General features: G+C 39.8%; 1 protein-coding gene across 3 annotated transcripts in view; it reads right to left on the reverse strand.

Moving 5' to 3' along the window:
* LOC124232972 (protein NOXP20) overlaps positions 1-17,077 on the reverse strand; it is a 72,705-nt gene that overhangs the window by 45,632 nt on the left and 9,996 nt on the right. For all 3 annotated transcript variants that reach the window (XM_046649951.1, XM_046649952.1, XM_046649950.1), the window contains exon 3: positions 6,461-6,548. In XM_046649951.1, the coding sequence (XP_046505907.1) occupies positions 6,461-6,548 (88 nt within the window). The remainder of the gene's footprint in view (positions 1-6,460; positions 6,549-17,077) is intronic.

Genomic DNA, 17,077 nt, shown 5'->3' on the forward strand with positions numbered 1-17,077 from the left:
TGCAATCCGTCACTGTCTGGCAAGGCTGGCTTGCTCCTGAGAGCCCTTCACCGCAAAACTCCAGCACACTAATCTCTGCCTCAGTCTCTCTCCTGAGCATCTGATCTAGAACACTGATTACCTCATTCTTCTTAATGGTTGAATAGTATTACTCTACTGAATGGCTATATCGCATTTTAACGTTCTCTATGGATGGATACTTTAGTTGCTTCAAGTTTTTCATATATGCCTAGTGAATTCCCTCACCTCCTTAGGTCTTTGCTCAAATGTCACCTCACCAAGGTCTACCCCTCACCACCCTTATTAAAACCTTAACCTGTACTCCTGACCTCACTTTATGTTATTCATAGCCTTACCACTTTCTAGCCTCTACGTAATTTTCCTATTCATTATGCGTATTGGCTACTGTCTGTCTCCTTCCACCAGCACGTAACCTCTACTAGGGCAAGTCTTTGTCTCATAAGCTCACTGCTTTATCTCAAGAGCCTTGAATAGCACGTGACACAGCAAGTGTTTGCTGAGTGAATTCTATATGGACATCTTTGTACATATATATTAATGAACTCTTTGCAAAGGATCAACAGTGGAACTGCTGGGCTGGAAGGTACGTGAATTTGAAATTTTATAGATGGTGCTAATTACTCTTCTGAAAGTTGCACCAATTTTACACTCTTCTTTGGGTGAATTTTCGAGGAATAGAACAATTTTAAAATACTGACTGCATTTCAGACTCTTTTATCAATGAATTCAAGATATTATAAAAAGTTGTGAGGAGCAGTTGTTTAGCAAAACACATGGATGATGTTGCCGTGCTCAACTAAAGCAAACTTGAGTGCAGCAAAAAGAGGAAGCAATCAGCGTTCCTTTTGGAGAAGTCTTCCCTCTCCATGAGGAGGGTTGACGTCCATTCTGTCATCAGATACTCACTTCTCTTTAGGTTCAAAGTTGACCAGTGTTTCTGAACTGATAGTGTTTGCCTAGCTGCAAAACAGAAATTCACTAACCCCTGGGCCTTATTCATAGATCGTAAAGGATTGTGAACAAACTCCAAGCATTAATCCTACTATCTTTTGTATCGATGATCCTTAAGAGTTTTCACATCAGCAATGAGTGAATGAATGAATCCATGTGATATTGACAGTGATTCACCCAGTTAAGCGTTCTCATTGTAGTATCATTTTGACAAGTTTGCCATTCCCTCTAATAAACACTGTCATTATTTCTGACAGTGCCAGCAGAAGGGTTTCATTAAAATGTGCAGAAGGAAGAAAGTGTGTAACTTGGCAGAGGATGGGGAAAGGTAACAAGGATGACTTTGAAAAGGTGAATACACAGATCCGATGAGCCTCCCCCTCCTCAGGTATTCTCGTGTGAAGTGTTTAGACTCATAAAACTGTCAAAACTAGAATTTTAAATAAACACTTAAGCCTTTTGTAGTATCTAGCAATAAACTGCTCTATTTTACTATAGAATTTTTACCTTTGTATATTTGTATATGTTTTGGCACCATCGACGTTCATTTCAGTTATCAGTTTATCACTTAGCAATATATTCTAGGAATAAGTCAGGGCTGGTGGGAAATCACATCTGGTTCTCATAACATCATTCTGAAAGTATCATCAAAATAACTTTCTTTTTTTTTACATTGTCCTTTCCCACTCTGGTTTCTGCCTGGATCTTAAATAATAATCATTTTTATTGCATTTTATGAACTTGTCCAAAGGCATGTGTGACAGGTGATCAAGTCTTCTTAGAATGTGAGGATAGTATAGCTGTGGATGAAACTAATGCAGGAGTTATGGCCTTTCCAAAAATAATTGTTGGCTGAGAAATGTTTGATTTTATATGTCTTGGAAAGGTTGCTTTTTCTCAGTTTCCCTTAAACCTGGGGTCAAAGTAGTGAGGCAAAAGACAAAATATTAAAATACAGAGTATCAAAAAGTCAATCAATTTTCTGTATTTTTCCACTTAGCATGTGTTTACAAATATTTTTCTCCTTCTATATATAGCCACAGACTATGGAAGCATCATATTCCGGAAGTTGGAAGGAATCTTAGAATTTTTCAAGTTCCCCCACCATACTTTTCCAAATAAGGAAGCTGAGTCTCAGAAAGGTTAAGTGCATGGTGTAGCTGGTTGGTGACAGTCCTTTGTGATCACAAATTAGTAGCAGTCAGGACTAGGTCTCAGGTCTTATGACTCCTGGTACAGGGCTCTTTCAAGAGAGAACCACCTTCCAAATGTTTCCATTCTCCAATTATCCTCCTGTCAACTCTAAACAGTTCTAACTACTGGGACTGCAGTTTTTCAACAACTGTAAGAAGTACTTCTATTTCCAGTGCTAAGTTGACAGCTCTGTGTTTTGTTACAGACTATGTATTTTGCACTCCTGTCTACAATTGGAATTACCCTGGAGGCAGCATGAGGTTTCTGAATGGGCATCAACTGCAATGGAATACGTGGTGATTCTCTTTCTCTACTTTCCACAGGCAAGTTATAAACCTTCAAAAGCTCGTCTACTGCTGTGAGTGCTCTGTTTTCCACTAATTCCCTTGCCCTGTGATAATAAACTGTTAATGCTCTTAAAGCCCTGGGTGGCTATTATGCCTGTACAGAACGGAAGGTGTGCATAGCTTGCCTCTCCAAATCCCAAGGTAGCAGCTCAATGTAGACCACCATCCAGGATGGCACCCAAAACTTTTTAAAGCCTCTGTTCACAGATGGTTGAACCCTATTCGACCCTTCGTTTCAGGCTGTGAGCCCGGTTATGGCACCTCTCCATTTGCAGGACACTTGTGATCCCTATTATCTTTTGGGAGTCAAGCTCCCAACTACCACCACCGCCTGTTTCCAGCCTTGGAACCCATCCCATGGCTTCAGCCTCCCCTTATGCTATAAGTTTTAGTTTTCTATCACAAAGATACTTATCTAGTTTTATGTATATTTAACATACATTGCTATTATTTTAGCTACTATTACTATGTAAAGTCACAGCATGTCTTGACCAGAAATCTCCAAAATATGCCTTAGAAGCAACTTAGGGATGACATTCAGTTATATGGCTATTAAATTCACAGGGGTTGTGATGACCAGTGGTGATGAACAGTTAGTGTCTACTTTTCAAAATATAGATCCAATTTGTCCAAAGGGATTCTTAAAATGAGCATGAACATTTCAAAATCTCTTCCATCTCCCTTTTGTGCCCTTTGGCCATTGTGGGTGTGCAAACAAGAGAAAAATGCCAACATTCAAACGCTTTTCAAAATTCCAGTATGTAGCCAGAGCCATAAAAAATGCAAAATTTCTGGAATTGGTGGTTAAACTGATGAGGATTTCAAATAGAAAAGGGAAGTGTGGCAGGCAGTATTGAGAGATTGCACCCAGGATCTCGCCCCCTGGTGTACACACCTTGTGTAATCCCCTCCCCTGTGAGTGTGGGCAGGATTGTGAATAGATGAGATTTCATTCCCATGATTAGGTTACGTTATATGGTAAAGCTGAAGGGACTTTTCAGATGGAGTTAAGTTCTCTGATCAGTTGAATTTGAATTAATCAAAAGGGATATCATCCTGGATGGGCCTGAACGAATCAGGTGAGGCTTTAAAAGGGACTAAGCTCTTCCTAAAGGGAGAGATTTGAAGCTTGGGAGAGATTATCCTGTTGGCTTTGAAGAAGGACCTGAGGGCAGCCTCTAGGAGCTGAGATTGACCCCTGGCCAATAACCAGCAAGAAAACAGGGGCATCAGCCCTACAGCTGTAAAGAATTGAATCCTGCCAACAACTTGAATAACCCTGAAAGATGACCCTGAATGTCAGATGACAATGGGGCTAGTTGACACCTTGATTTTGGCCTGGTAAGCCACTAAGCAGAGAACACAGCTATCCCATACCTGAGCTCCTGTCCCACAGAAACTGTGAGATAATTAGTCTATTTTGTTTTAAGCCTCTAAATTTGCGGTAATTTGTTACACAGCAATGCAACCTAATACAAGAGGGTATGCTAAACTTCATTCTAATACTTTATGGGGCAATGTGCAGATGTCATACGCTCTCACGGAAGTCCTATCTCCAGGAACCTTAAGAGGGAAAGTGGCAATAGTGACTGGCACAATGATCACGCTGGTCCATGGGCAGTTATCTCTCTAGGCTCTTCTGGGTCAATTACTGCACAGAGCCAGGTGAGAACCACCAGAGCTTTTAAGTGGTTGTGACATTAACAAGATACAACATTTATCATCTTTGTGGTGCCATAGACAGTGGGAAACTTCAAGAGCAACACCAAAAACAAGCATAGGCTACAGATTAAGACACTGATTTCAGATCAAGTTAAAAGATGAGTGCCTACCAGTATGGGGTGGGACCTGCCACAGAAATTTCACCCTGCTTTCTAAGGGGTAAAGCCAGCATCATCTACTGCTTACACTTGAACCAGGTAATGGAACCCAGAGGCCTTGGAGCACAGTCCATTGGACCAAGGCTGCACTAGGCTGTAGGTGTGCAAAGGTCAGATTACAACAGGACACCTAAGAAGATGCTAGATAGTAAATTCAATGGGCAGTTGGTAGATGGAAAACCTTGTAAGGGTCCAGTGAAGCCCAAAGTCAAATGAAGAGGTGCAGCTGCTGACTGACGAGAATCAGTAGCAAACAGTCAGACCAACCAGGGGCACAGCAGTTACAGGCAAGTGCGCCTGTAAGTGTGCACAAAAAACACCCACAACTGCTACGCACCGGGCAGTTGACTTCTGTATCTACTGTGGAGGGAACTTATATTTAAAGTTTTAATGAGAAAATAGTCCTTTGTCTATAATAGAAGCACTGAATTCTGAAGCACTGAATTCATTATAAGTCAGGGCAGTTTTGGACACCAGGATAACTGGAAGCTCCCAGAACACTTTACTGTTTTATGACATAAACCATGAGGAGAGCTGTATAGTTTTGTGACTATATTATTTACTTTTCCATGATTTATCCTAATTTCAAAAACATTTAGGCTCTACACGTCCAGTTTTTGGCTCAGAAAGCATGTCACTCCCAGGTGCTGCCAGTGGCAAGATCTTTTGGAGAGCCAGCAAAAGCTCAAACATTTTTCCCAGAAAGCGGGCTGCCTGCAGGTGCTTGTCCTCACTCTCAAACAAAGCAGGCTCCTCTACTTTAATTTGGTGAATCCTGCTATCTGCATATGCAGTATGCATGGCACACCTGGCCCCTTCAATTAGCAATAGAAAAATCTGCCCTCCAGGCTCTCACCAGGGAGGTCAACATTTATTCGACCACCACTATCTACTTCCTGCCAGAGCTCTCGCCATATTTCATAGACATGGAATTAGGGGAATGCAATCTATTCATCCTTCCAGGCAATCTAAATCCTATCAAATTAGACATCTGGTCTTTCAACTGTTGGTGATCATAATCCATTGGTTCGTGGCACAAGACCTTCAGGCCTTCCTATGTCTCCTGGTTTAAGAAGTAACAGTGAATTGGACCAATTCATGGCCCATCACAAGATCCTTATGGCTATGGACTACACCTTGAGAATGCCTGAGTTAGACGATCTGAAAGCTAGATTACCTGCGGCTTCCCTTGTCCTGCTCCTCACTCGGCCCCTTCAAGATGAAATACCTTTGCTAGATTATCTTAGACATGTTGATGTTATACCTTCAGTTTTCACGAAGACTGGATGTAAGAAATGGTCACACGAAGAATACTTTGACAAACCTGCACTAACGAAGACATTGTCCGTGATATTTTCTCTTTGTATAAGAGCAAATACCAAAAATTTCTTCAAAAATTTAATACCAGGAAAATAAATTTATCTAGATAAACTAAGTTTTGGTTTATCATTCAATGAGAAATAGATAATCTACTGGTCACCAAGAAGCTCAGAGTTAAGGTCAATGCTCAATTACAATAAATCTATTAGCCTTGGGATACATGTAATATATACCCTTCCAACCTCCATATATATTTTTTAATCTGAATTTCAATGCCCTGCTGTTGAAGTGCTTTTTACTGAGATACCTCAAATCCTTTTAGAGAGTAGGTTAGTTGTGCATTTTAAAACATTCAAGTGGGATAATGAGCACAAAGCTTTAAGAACATATTATAAAAGCTCAAATATTATATCTTAAGAGTTGATATAAGATAGTGGTTAAGAGCCATTCTACTTGGTTCAAATATCAACCCAACTACTCCTGACTTTGGACAAGTCTTAGCGTCTCTGTGATTCAGGTTCCCTATCTCTAAAATGGAAAAAATAAGAGTACTTCTTAATAAGGTTATTTTGAGGAGTAAATGTATTAATACACACGAAACACTTAAAACAGTAAACACTAAAAATGAACTGCTCATATTATGTCACGGGCTAATGTTAAACTCTATCAGTACATAGTATGATCAAAATGTCATACCCTATTAGGCTTGTGGACCTTATCCATTCAAATGCAACATATAATGCTTACCTACTGTGGCAGATGCTGATGAGAGCAGAGATTTGCCCCAGGAGCCCCAGCCGGCCCATCCTCCTCCATGTGGAGGGGAATCCACGGCCTGTGGAAAAACAGATTAGTTGCAAGGTCAGCAATTCAGTTTGTTCCTGAATGGAAAAACACTCATTAGTTTGAAATAAACAGAAAGCTTTTTTTAAAAAAAAATCACCAACCACCAAGTCTCACTGGCTTATAGTTTACAAGGGCCATAAAAGAAGATACCAACCCACATTTTAAGGTGTACTTTGGAACCAAATTAGTAGTGGTGTTGGCTTCTGAGGGCTTGGCTTGAAGTGAAAAGAAGGGAGATTGAGGTTAACCAAGATCCAAAGCTCCCATTATCTGGAATACAGAGACAAGGGCTGCAGGGGGAAAAGATTTATTAATACACTGGGGCACAAAGTGATTTGAAAAAATCCAAAACTCAGGCAACTTTTACATAGCTCAACAAATGTTCTCTTCAAAGAAGAGTTAACTTTCCAATCTCTGCAGTGGTAGGAGGGAGCTTTGGCACAGATGATAGGCAAGTGTCCAGAAAAGCATCAAGAAGCCTGGAGGTGGGCAGCAGCAACGGATAGCCTTTTGAGGTAGACACCTTCAAAGGCGTCTACTCCACTCATAATGACCCCTGTAACTATATCTCTCACCATCCCTGGGGTCTGAGGATTCAGACTCTTGGGGAGGTATTTGGATGGGGACTGAGAGATTCTGATTCAGCCTGAGCTGGTTGTTGGCACAGAAGATGAAAACTCAGGCAATGCAGGGTGACCCTATTCTATTCACAGTGCAGAGTGAACAGAATGAAGGAGATATGCTCTGAGAAGCCTTTTAGATCCCTGATAGCTTCTCAGTCCCTGGTTTCTGTCCCTCTTCAAGGCCCTGCTGCATTCCTATCTTTGGGTTCCATGAGATTCCTGAATAGTCAGTCAGTCTGTCTGTCTCTTTTTAAAAAATGTTTTGTTCACGGGCGTATCCTCAGAGCCTAGATGAGTACATGGCATACAATGAGTGCTTAATACGTTTATTTGTTGAATAAATGACTGAAATTCATCCATTTTCTTAGGAGTGCAATAGTTTATGTTACTTGCAACCAACGAGCCCTAACTCAGTTAGTGGAACCACAGCTTTCCTTTAAAATCTAGGAATACATTCTAGAAAATGAGGAGAGAATACATTAGGAGTTAATACATGAGGAACTGGAGACTTATAGCTCTTCCACTCCAAAAAAAAAAAAAAAAAAGGAAGTTAGAAAGTGAAAAATTCCTAGAGACATTTGCAGATTTTATAACTTTTGACCCAAGGCTGGTCCATCAGTCATCCCCAACTTGTTTCTCCCCACTGTCTTCCACCTTTGCAGATAAGGGTGGCTATGTGAAATAGTTTTGACCAATGAGATATAAACAGGGAAATTTTTGCTTTCATGATAAATTATACAGTTATGGCTGGCACCAACTCTTCTCCCCTCCCTTCTTCCTGGCCTGAATGTGGACATGATGCTTGAAACTAAAGCAACCATTTTTGCTGCCATGAAGGAAAGACTTGGGAATCACAGAGTCACTGGTCCTGGCACTGCTGAGCTACTAAACCAATGTGAGTAGCTGCCTATCTCCATTCTTTCTGTTAAGTGAGATAAAAATAAATCGCTATGTTGTAAGCTACTACATATTGGATTTTAGTTACTTGCACCCAAATGCATTTCTAACTGATTCACCTAGTAAATATCAAACACCATCCATCAGTGTAGACTACTGGTCAAGAGAAATGGTTATGGAATAAATTGCTTGAGTTTGACTCCAGGCTCTGCCATTTTGGGCAGCAAGTTTCTCAAATCTTTTAAGCCACCATTTACTCATTACAAAATGCGAGGTACGGTAGTGTAGGAACCATAAGTATAAGGACCAACAACCTCACAGGGTCATTGTGAAAATTAAAAGAAATAATTCATACAAAGCTTTGAGCATAGTGCCTGGCACATACTAAATACCCCATCAATGTTAACTAGTAAGAAGAATAATAATAAACTACATTTTTCACACTACAAAGAAAAAGCTTTGAAAGTAGGCTGACACTTTTTTCTGTCTGGAAACAATGAGAAGCTTGTTAACATGAATGGAAATACTCATGATTCATGACTGTCTGCTTTCATTTTTGGTGTCTACATTGATTTACTTCACTTTGGCAATGGAAGCCAGTGGCAATTTTATACCATCATGAAGACAGATGTAAGTTGGTGATTAATATCATTCTTTCACGGGACAAATCACTTCCTATATGATTAGGGAGAGTTAATACACTTAGGGGTGACAGCTTCTGACTCAAATTTACAATACTTAATATGCTCTGACAGCTGGTAATTGACTAGCAAATGAAAATAAATGTTAAATGAGTCTAGAACTTTTTGCAGTGTAAGAGACTATTTCAACTGCTTTATTAATAAAGCTCCTTTGACATTGAGCTGTGACCGCGTGATCAGCTACAAAGAATACCTGTTATTAATGGCAAATACTCAAATGACTAAATGTGCACATTTAATATAAAAACCATATAAACTAAATGTTCAACATGAATTATAAATATATCTCATCTTGAGTATTGTCTCCACTTTAAATGACTTTAGTGTCACACACTATGAGACTATGAAGTAAGCAGCATGGATCTACTCAGATTTCCCATTATCAAATATGGTTATTTTAAAACTTTTTTCTCACCCTCACCCCATGTAACCCCCACCACCTTTAACAGATAGCTTTGCATCCTAATTCACAGAGAAAACAGAAGCCACCAGATGAGAATTCTCTTAACTTCCTGTCCCCTCCCCATAAACTCTCAGAAGAATGGCCTCATATTGTAACAGCAAATCAGACTTGGCTTGATCAAAAGGGATATCCAAAACTCAACTGGAGATCATTTAAACATCTGTAACTGTTGTGTGGTCCTAAGAATATGAAAGAATGCAAGATTCCATCAAGTTCAAAGTTCTTTAAATAGAAGAGACAGTTACATATCTGGTATCCCATTTAAAGGTCTTTATCATTAAATTGAAGACACATTTATTTATTTTTGGCTGTCAAATTCAAAGGTACCATTAGATAGAAAAAAATGTACAAATCTTAGAATTCCATTGATCAAAACTTTAACATCTAGATGGAAATACAGGTACTTGTCTTAAAGATCAAAGATCAACCTGGTAGTCCTAATTCATAGATCAAGAATCAGGCACTGTGCAGAACTTCCATCCAGGGATGGGAGCTAGGAGACCAAACCCTTTTTAAGTTTTGTAACTCACAACATGGCTGCTCTAAAAAGGGGCTCAGTATGACATTTGGGAGGATGTAAATTGCTCTGAGTGCCTGCAGTTCTGTCAAAATATTTGATTGAAAATGGTCTCAGTTATTTCCAGGTAATTTTCTTCCTTGGTGAGTATGCATATTCTACTCTGGGAAGATTTAAAATTAAATATAGAAAGATTTAAAGCATCAAAGTCATGTTATTAACATTTTTATGCATATTTGGTCTTTTCTGTACTCTAATGTTTAAGGAATTTGATTAGAGTGACAATTTTGGAAAACCAATTTATTTTTATTTGTTTACTTTTTGAAGAAGATTAGCCCTGAGCTAACTTCTGCCAGTCCTCCTCTTTTTGCTGAGGAAGACTAGTCCTGAGCTAACATCTGTGCCCCTCTTCCACTACTTTATATGTGGGACGCCTGACACAGCATGGCTTGCCAAGCGGTGCCATGTCTGCACCCAGGGTCCGAACTGGCGAACCTGGGCTGCTGAAGCAGAAAGTGCGAACTTAACTGCTGTGCCACCGGGCCAGCCCTTGAAAGCCAATTTAAAACGAATAATTGAATTATTCAACTTCTGATTTTAAGTTGAAATCTTCCTCATTTTATGCACAGTACTATAACACCTAAGAAGTCTTTAGGTCCACTCAATAAATTTAATTTAATAGATTTATAACAATTCTTAACTACTCAGCAAGGTTTTGTTTAAGTAGATAAATGAGGGACTTTAAAAGGAAACAGAAAAGATTAAATTTACAAATGCCATTTAAAAATATTTGAATGGGTTTAAGTTGGTAGAAAGGACCAAGCATTAATCAATAGTTCCTTGAAAGTGACTGTTGAATTTTGCTAGACTTCTATATGGAGTAAGATTTGTGAGACGAATGTAAAGCCTAAGAAGAACTGAATTTTTGAATTTGTAACTTTAATAAATTGAACACTAATTGTTTAAATCAAATTAAGTCTGAGTAGTCCTTTTTATGCACAAAACACACAATGGCCTATATCAAAACCCCATCTAAACACAAATCTAACTTCAGTGCACCCTGACTCACAATTACTTCCTTCCCTTCTATCATTACGGAAGTTGTGTCTTCTTCTTAGTTACAATTATCACCTCCATCTGAACTTCTCTGGGCCTGCGTAGGTTGGATTTCCCTTCTCTTCTGGTTTTTCAACCTTTCTTTACTTCCCACATTTATCATGCACACGATTCCTCCATCTTAAACCAACAAATGAAAATCACAATGATGAAATGTTTCTTCCAAACTTATCTGGTTTCTGCTCCACATCTTTCTTCTTCACTTCTTAAAAAAGGTGCCTACCTTCTGTAACCACCCCCAGTCAGTCCTCCAACCACCACAGTAACTCTCCTATGGCCACTACTTCATGAAACCATTCTCACCAAGGTCACAATGGCTTCCTTGTTGCCAAAGCCATGAACTCATTTTATTTCTTGACCTCTCAGTAGCATCTAAAGTGTAACCACTTTTATATTCTTAAAATAGTCTATTCCCCTGGCTTCCATACCCTATCTTCTGATTCTCACTTTTTTCTCCATCCTGTAGTATTATGATTTTAGAAAGTTTCTACATGCTTATTGTGACACTATGGGGGCTCCTTAGATTAACCACAATCCAAGTACTGCCAGCATTCCAAAGGAATATGTACAGTCCAAGGAGGCTAGCTGGCATCCTAATCAGGAAACTCATACTCCAGAGGCACCTTTAATAAGCACTTCTATTATCTGAAACTGTATTAACATCTGATGCTATGTAATTAGCACATTGAATTGCAGAAACGAGTTTTAACTGGTAAACATGGTGGATTGTTAATTAGCATTCTGAATATCTGAAAGGGGTACTAGATGGTGACATTAAAGGTATTCAAGATTTGTAGATGGGTAAATACATTTTATAGCCTCTTCCTACCTTTACATGAATAGGGTACGGGAAAGGACTTTGCTCTGTGCTAAATGATCTTTTATCTGGTTCTGAACTCTGGGGAATTCTAGTTTCTTGACGCCAGTTATCAGGGAGGAAAACCCTGCCTCTAGAATTCTAGACATTTGCCTTGAGTGAACTTTTCACTCAAAGTGGTGGTCAAAGCACCTGAAAGGACAGAACGATAGGACATTCTCAAGCCTACAAGAGAAACAGTTCTTATGAACTGTTTTTAACTTTCTTATTAATTAAGGTTTAATTTAAAAATGTCAGGGACTACATCCAACTGAAAAGCTTCTGCATAGCTGGGGCCAGCCTGGTGGCGCAGCAGTTAAGTTTGCACGTTGTGCTTTGGTGGCCTGGAGTTCACCAGTTTGGATCCTGGTGTGGATACGGTACTGCTTGGCAAGCCATGCTGTGGTAGGCGTCCCACATATAAAGTAGAGGAAGGTAAGCACGGATGGTAGCTCAGGGCCAGTTTTCCTCAACAAAAAAGAGGAGAATTGGCAGCAGATGTTAGCTCAAGGCTAATCTTCCTCAAAAAATAAAATAAAATAAAAGTTTCTGCATAGCAAAAGAAACAATCAGCAAAATGAAAGGACAACTTACCAACTGGGAGAAAACATTTTCAAATCATACATCTGATAAGGGCTTATAAAGATATAAAGAACTCATACAATTCAACAAAAATACAAACAACTCAGTTTAAAAATGGGCACAGGATACGAACATACATTTTTCCAGAGAAGATATTCAGATGGCCAACAGGCACATAAAAAGATGTTTGACATCACTAATTACTAGGGAAATGCAAAGCAAAACCACAATGAGATATCACCTCATGCCCATCAAAATGGCTATTACTAAAAAAACCAAGAAATAACAAGGGTTAGAGAGGATGTGGAGAAAAGGGAACCCTCAGCCACTGCTGACGAGAACATAAATTGGTACAGCCACTAAGAAAAACAGTGTGGAGGTGCCTCAAAAAATTAAAAATAGAACTACCATATGATCTAGCTATTCCACTTCTGGGTACTTATCCAAAGAACACAAAGACACTAATTCAGAAAGATATATGCACCCCTATGTTCATTGCAGCATTATTCACAATAGCCAAGACTTGGAAACACCTAAGTACTCCTCAATGGATGAATGGATAAAAAAGATGTGGCATTAGTACACACACACAATGGACTACTACTCAGCCATAAAAAAGATGAAATCTTGCCATTTGCAACAACATGAATGGACCTTGAGGGTATTAAACTAAGTAAAATAGGTCAGACGGAGAAAGCCAAATGCTGTATGATTTCACTTATATGTGGAAGATAAAAACAACAATAACAACAACAAACAAACACATAGATACAGAGAATAGATTGGTGGTTACCAATGGGGAAGAGAAGTAGGGGAGGGCGAAAGGAGTAAAGGGGGACATTTGCATGGTGATGGATGGCAAGTAGACTTTTGGTGGTGAACATGATGTAGTCTATATAGAAATCAAAATATAATGATGTACACCTGAAATTTGTAAAATGTTATAAACCAACGTTATCTCAATAAAAATAAATAAATAAATACATTAATTAACTAAATAAAAATATGAGTGTGGTACAATGTGATTTGAGATTTGATTTCATCTATAGAATGTGATGGTGAGATTGTGGAGAGAAGAGGTACCTCTCAATATCTCAACTTCTCTGCTTGCTACCGCAACCCGTCAAAAAGAATCTAACAGCTGTGCATAACCAAACTGGCTTAGAGACAGGAGAACTTCCAGGGTCAAGTCCTTGGCCTCTGTTCTTCTTTATTTATATATAACACCTGGGAAATCTTACTTACTCCCATTACTTAAAAACGTCCAAGTACTGATGGCCTCTAAATCTCTCTTTCTCTCCTGGGCTCCAGACCATTATAACCACCTGTCCACAAGATATGTTTACTTGGATGTCCATGGCATGTTCAATACTGAACTCACCATCTTCTCAATCTCACCCAATCCCCCAGCTAGCTCTTTCTGTGTCCTAGTATTAGTGGTTCCCAAGCACTGGTCCACAGATGACTGGCTGCAAGTCTCACTGGGGAAACATTAAAAATAGAGTCTTGGTTTCCACTGCGATCTTTTGAATAAGAATCTCTTAAGGTAGAGCCCAGGAATCGGAATTTTTAACAAGCACCCCAGGTGATTCCAATATACCACCAGATTTAGGAAGCACTACCTAAATTGGAAATACTGCCAATGGAATGGATTTAGGAATGTAATTGCTAACATGGCCAAATGGCACCAGCATCCACTTGGTTGCCCAAGCCAAAGATTGTGCGCTATGATGTAGAGCAGGCTTAAAAAGGGCAATACTCAAACAGAACTGGAACAAACACTACTCACTCATTTAAGAGGCAAAAATTTGCAATCAATGTGTCTTGGCCTATGTTCTCTCGTCTTTGTTTCCCTTGACAGCAATTTTATGGCTCTTAAAGATTCTGCTTTTCCTTTTCTAGGAAGAGACTATCAAGTAGTAGTCTATGTTTTTCTTTGAGAGTACTTTTAGTGGTAATGTTGGAATTCTTTACCTTCTTCATAATTGGCATTATGCATTGGTGTTGGCCAGTAGGCACGACATTTTCTTACTCTTGGTAACATTTCTTGGTGTTAAGAATTTAGAAAAATTTGGGGCTGGCCCCGTGGCCGAGTGGTTAAGTTCGCGCGCTCCGCTGCAGGCGGCCCAGTGCTTCGTTAGTTCGAATCCTGGGCGCGGACATGGCACTGCTCATCAGACCACGCTGAGGCAGCGTCCCACATGCCACAACTAGAAGAACCCACAACGAAGAATACACAACTATGTACTGGGGGGCTTTGGGGAGAAAAAGGAAAAAATAAAATCTTTAAAAAAAAAAAAAAAAAAGAATTTAGAAAAATTTGATCTAGATTGGACCTTTTAGGGGCTTATGGACTAGTGTATTATAAGGTCCCACAAGATCTCTGGAAATAAATGTCACTACTGACTGGCACCCAAGACAAACATCTCTGAATTGAAGCTGAAGACTTCCCTGACTCCTTAAGATTGATTAAGTGCTCCCTCTAAGGCTTACTGGTGCCTCTCCTGTCTAGTACTGTAGGACATGCTATAATTGCTTTTAGACAACACTGTCTTCCCCAACTAGACTGTAGGCATCCCGAAGACAGTTGCATCACTCAGATTCCTGGGCATAATGCATGGTGTCATGGGGCTGGTAGAGCCTTAGAGAATCTAGTCCAACCTCCAGGGTTCAAGTGAGGCTGGATACCATGCCTCACGGATGTTGTAGAGTGGATTCCTGCAGGAAGCCTCAACTCAACGGCTTCTGAGTCTGTACATCAGAATGGATGAGAAAGAGAAGGAGCCCCAAAGACAGAGATGGCTTCTTTGAGTGCATAAACTGTGAAAGGTGTGATCCCTTAAAGCAGAGGTGCCAGCTAAGCAGCTGGCAGAACCACTGGGCCTAGGATCCTGCCTAGTCACACCACCCTATCTGCCAAGCTAGGGCCTCCATGCTGACTGAGGCAAAGCTGAAGCTAATAATGTGGATTTTAAGGGGGCCCAGACCCAAAGGAACTATGCAGATGCCAAACACTTATAAATATATATATATACATTTAACCACATTATCACAAAATCTAATGTGTCCTAGAAGACATTGGTTTAGACTTCCTCAAAGCTTATTCTGTCAAGTTTTTTTTTTAAAGCAGACATATTCCCATAGAAACTTTTTAAAAGAGGTGATGAGATTCCCTTAGGCTCAGATACACCTGGGGTCAAATAGGCTTTTGAGCTTGGCTGTTTTCCTGTAGGACCTCTCATTCCTCGGTGTACCCGTGTTCAAGATCCAAACAGCCAACATGTAAATGATCTTCTGATTCAAGATTTTTCTTTGAAATTATTCTCTTCTGGATCGACGGAAAAATAGTTGTTTTCATCAATGCAAAAGGACTTCTTATATGTGTCCAACAAAGGGCAATTAAAACAGATCAAATGAACAATGCTTGAAGACAAGGCACAAAATTAACTTCTTCTAATATGAATAAAAGGATAGGTTACCAAGAGAGATGGTATAATCCCCTTTTCTGGTAAACCTTAAAAAGAGACTGAATTTGCACCTGCTTAGAAGGGTTTGAAGAGAGCTCCTCTCCCGTCAAGGCCCTTCCAGCTGTATCAGCTTTCCGCCTTCTTAAAACAAACACACTCTTGGGTATTCCTCCCACACCTTGGTTCTATCTGAGCTCCTGATGCAATGCCACACACATACATCCAGAGCCACGGTCCTAGCTCTGTGGCCAATATTTGCACTTCCATCCGGATACTTTTGTGATGCTTCATTGTGAGGAAACGCTTACCTTTCTAAAGTCCTTGAAAGCTATCAGTGTCGTGCAGGGAGGGGACAGGAGTATCTGTCTGCCAGTCGGCTCTACCCCTGTAGCACTAAGGAGGTTTATAAAGTGCTTTCAAAAGCAGGATTCATTCAACTTGCTCAAAAATTTCAAAAGGCAGTTGTGTAGGGGCATACTGACTTTTTATTGTGCCATCTTTACTAACAATCTTGTTATAATTATTAGAAGTCTGAAATTGGAAAGTATAATCTATCCATCAGGAGCGTATATATTTTGAGCTAGTAGAACTTGTGTAGTTTCTCTAAGTTATCGGAGGTCAGAATGGTGTGGCTAAGATAGATTTTTCTTAATGTACAAAGATATTAACAGTAGCACTTATAATAAAAATTGGGAACCAATGCTCCCTACAATATAATATCTCCTATTGGTTCTCTGGAGAAGCCAGACTAATACAGACCCTGGCATCAGTAATTTTTAAAGCTCTCCCAATGGTTGGAATGTTCAGCTAGGGTTGAGAACCCCTGGTCTAGGAGTTCTTAATCCCTTAGGGGGTTCATGGATGGCTTCAAAGGCTCTAGAAACTCTTGGAACTCATAAACAAAATTTTGCACGTATGTTCATCTATCTGATCCAAACTCCCAGCTGGTCTTCAAATCCCCTCCACATCTACCAATGATAGGAAACATCCTCCTCCCCAAAGAAACCCATCTCATCTTAGAACAATTCAAGCGTCCCCTTGAGGAAACTGAAGCATGAGAAGCCTGATTTTAAATAAAAGAATCACAAAACATTAGTCAGAAGCATAGCTGGCGGTCTTCATATGCGAATTCCTCATTTTATAGAGGAAAAAACTGAGGCACAGAGAAATTAGGTGCCTCGCCCAAACTAACAGAGTTAACAATAGATTGGAGGATAAAAGCCCAGGGCCCTGGCTGCCTGTTGAGTTCTCTTCCCTACTGCATGCAGTAGAGTCCCTTCAAGGAGGTGAGCTGTG

Source organism: Equus quagga, unplaced genomic scaffold (assembly GCF_021613505.1).
Source record: "Equus quagga isolate Etosha38 unplaced genomic scaffold, UCLA_HA_Equagga_1.0 146_RagTag, whole genome shotgun sequence".
Classification (NCBI taxonomy): domain Eukaryota; kingdom Metazoa; phylum Chordata; class Mammalia; order Perissodactyla; family Equidae; genus Equus; species Equus quagga.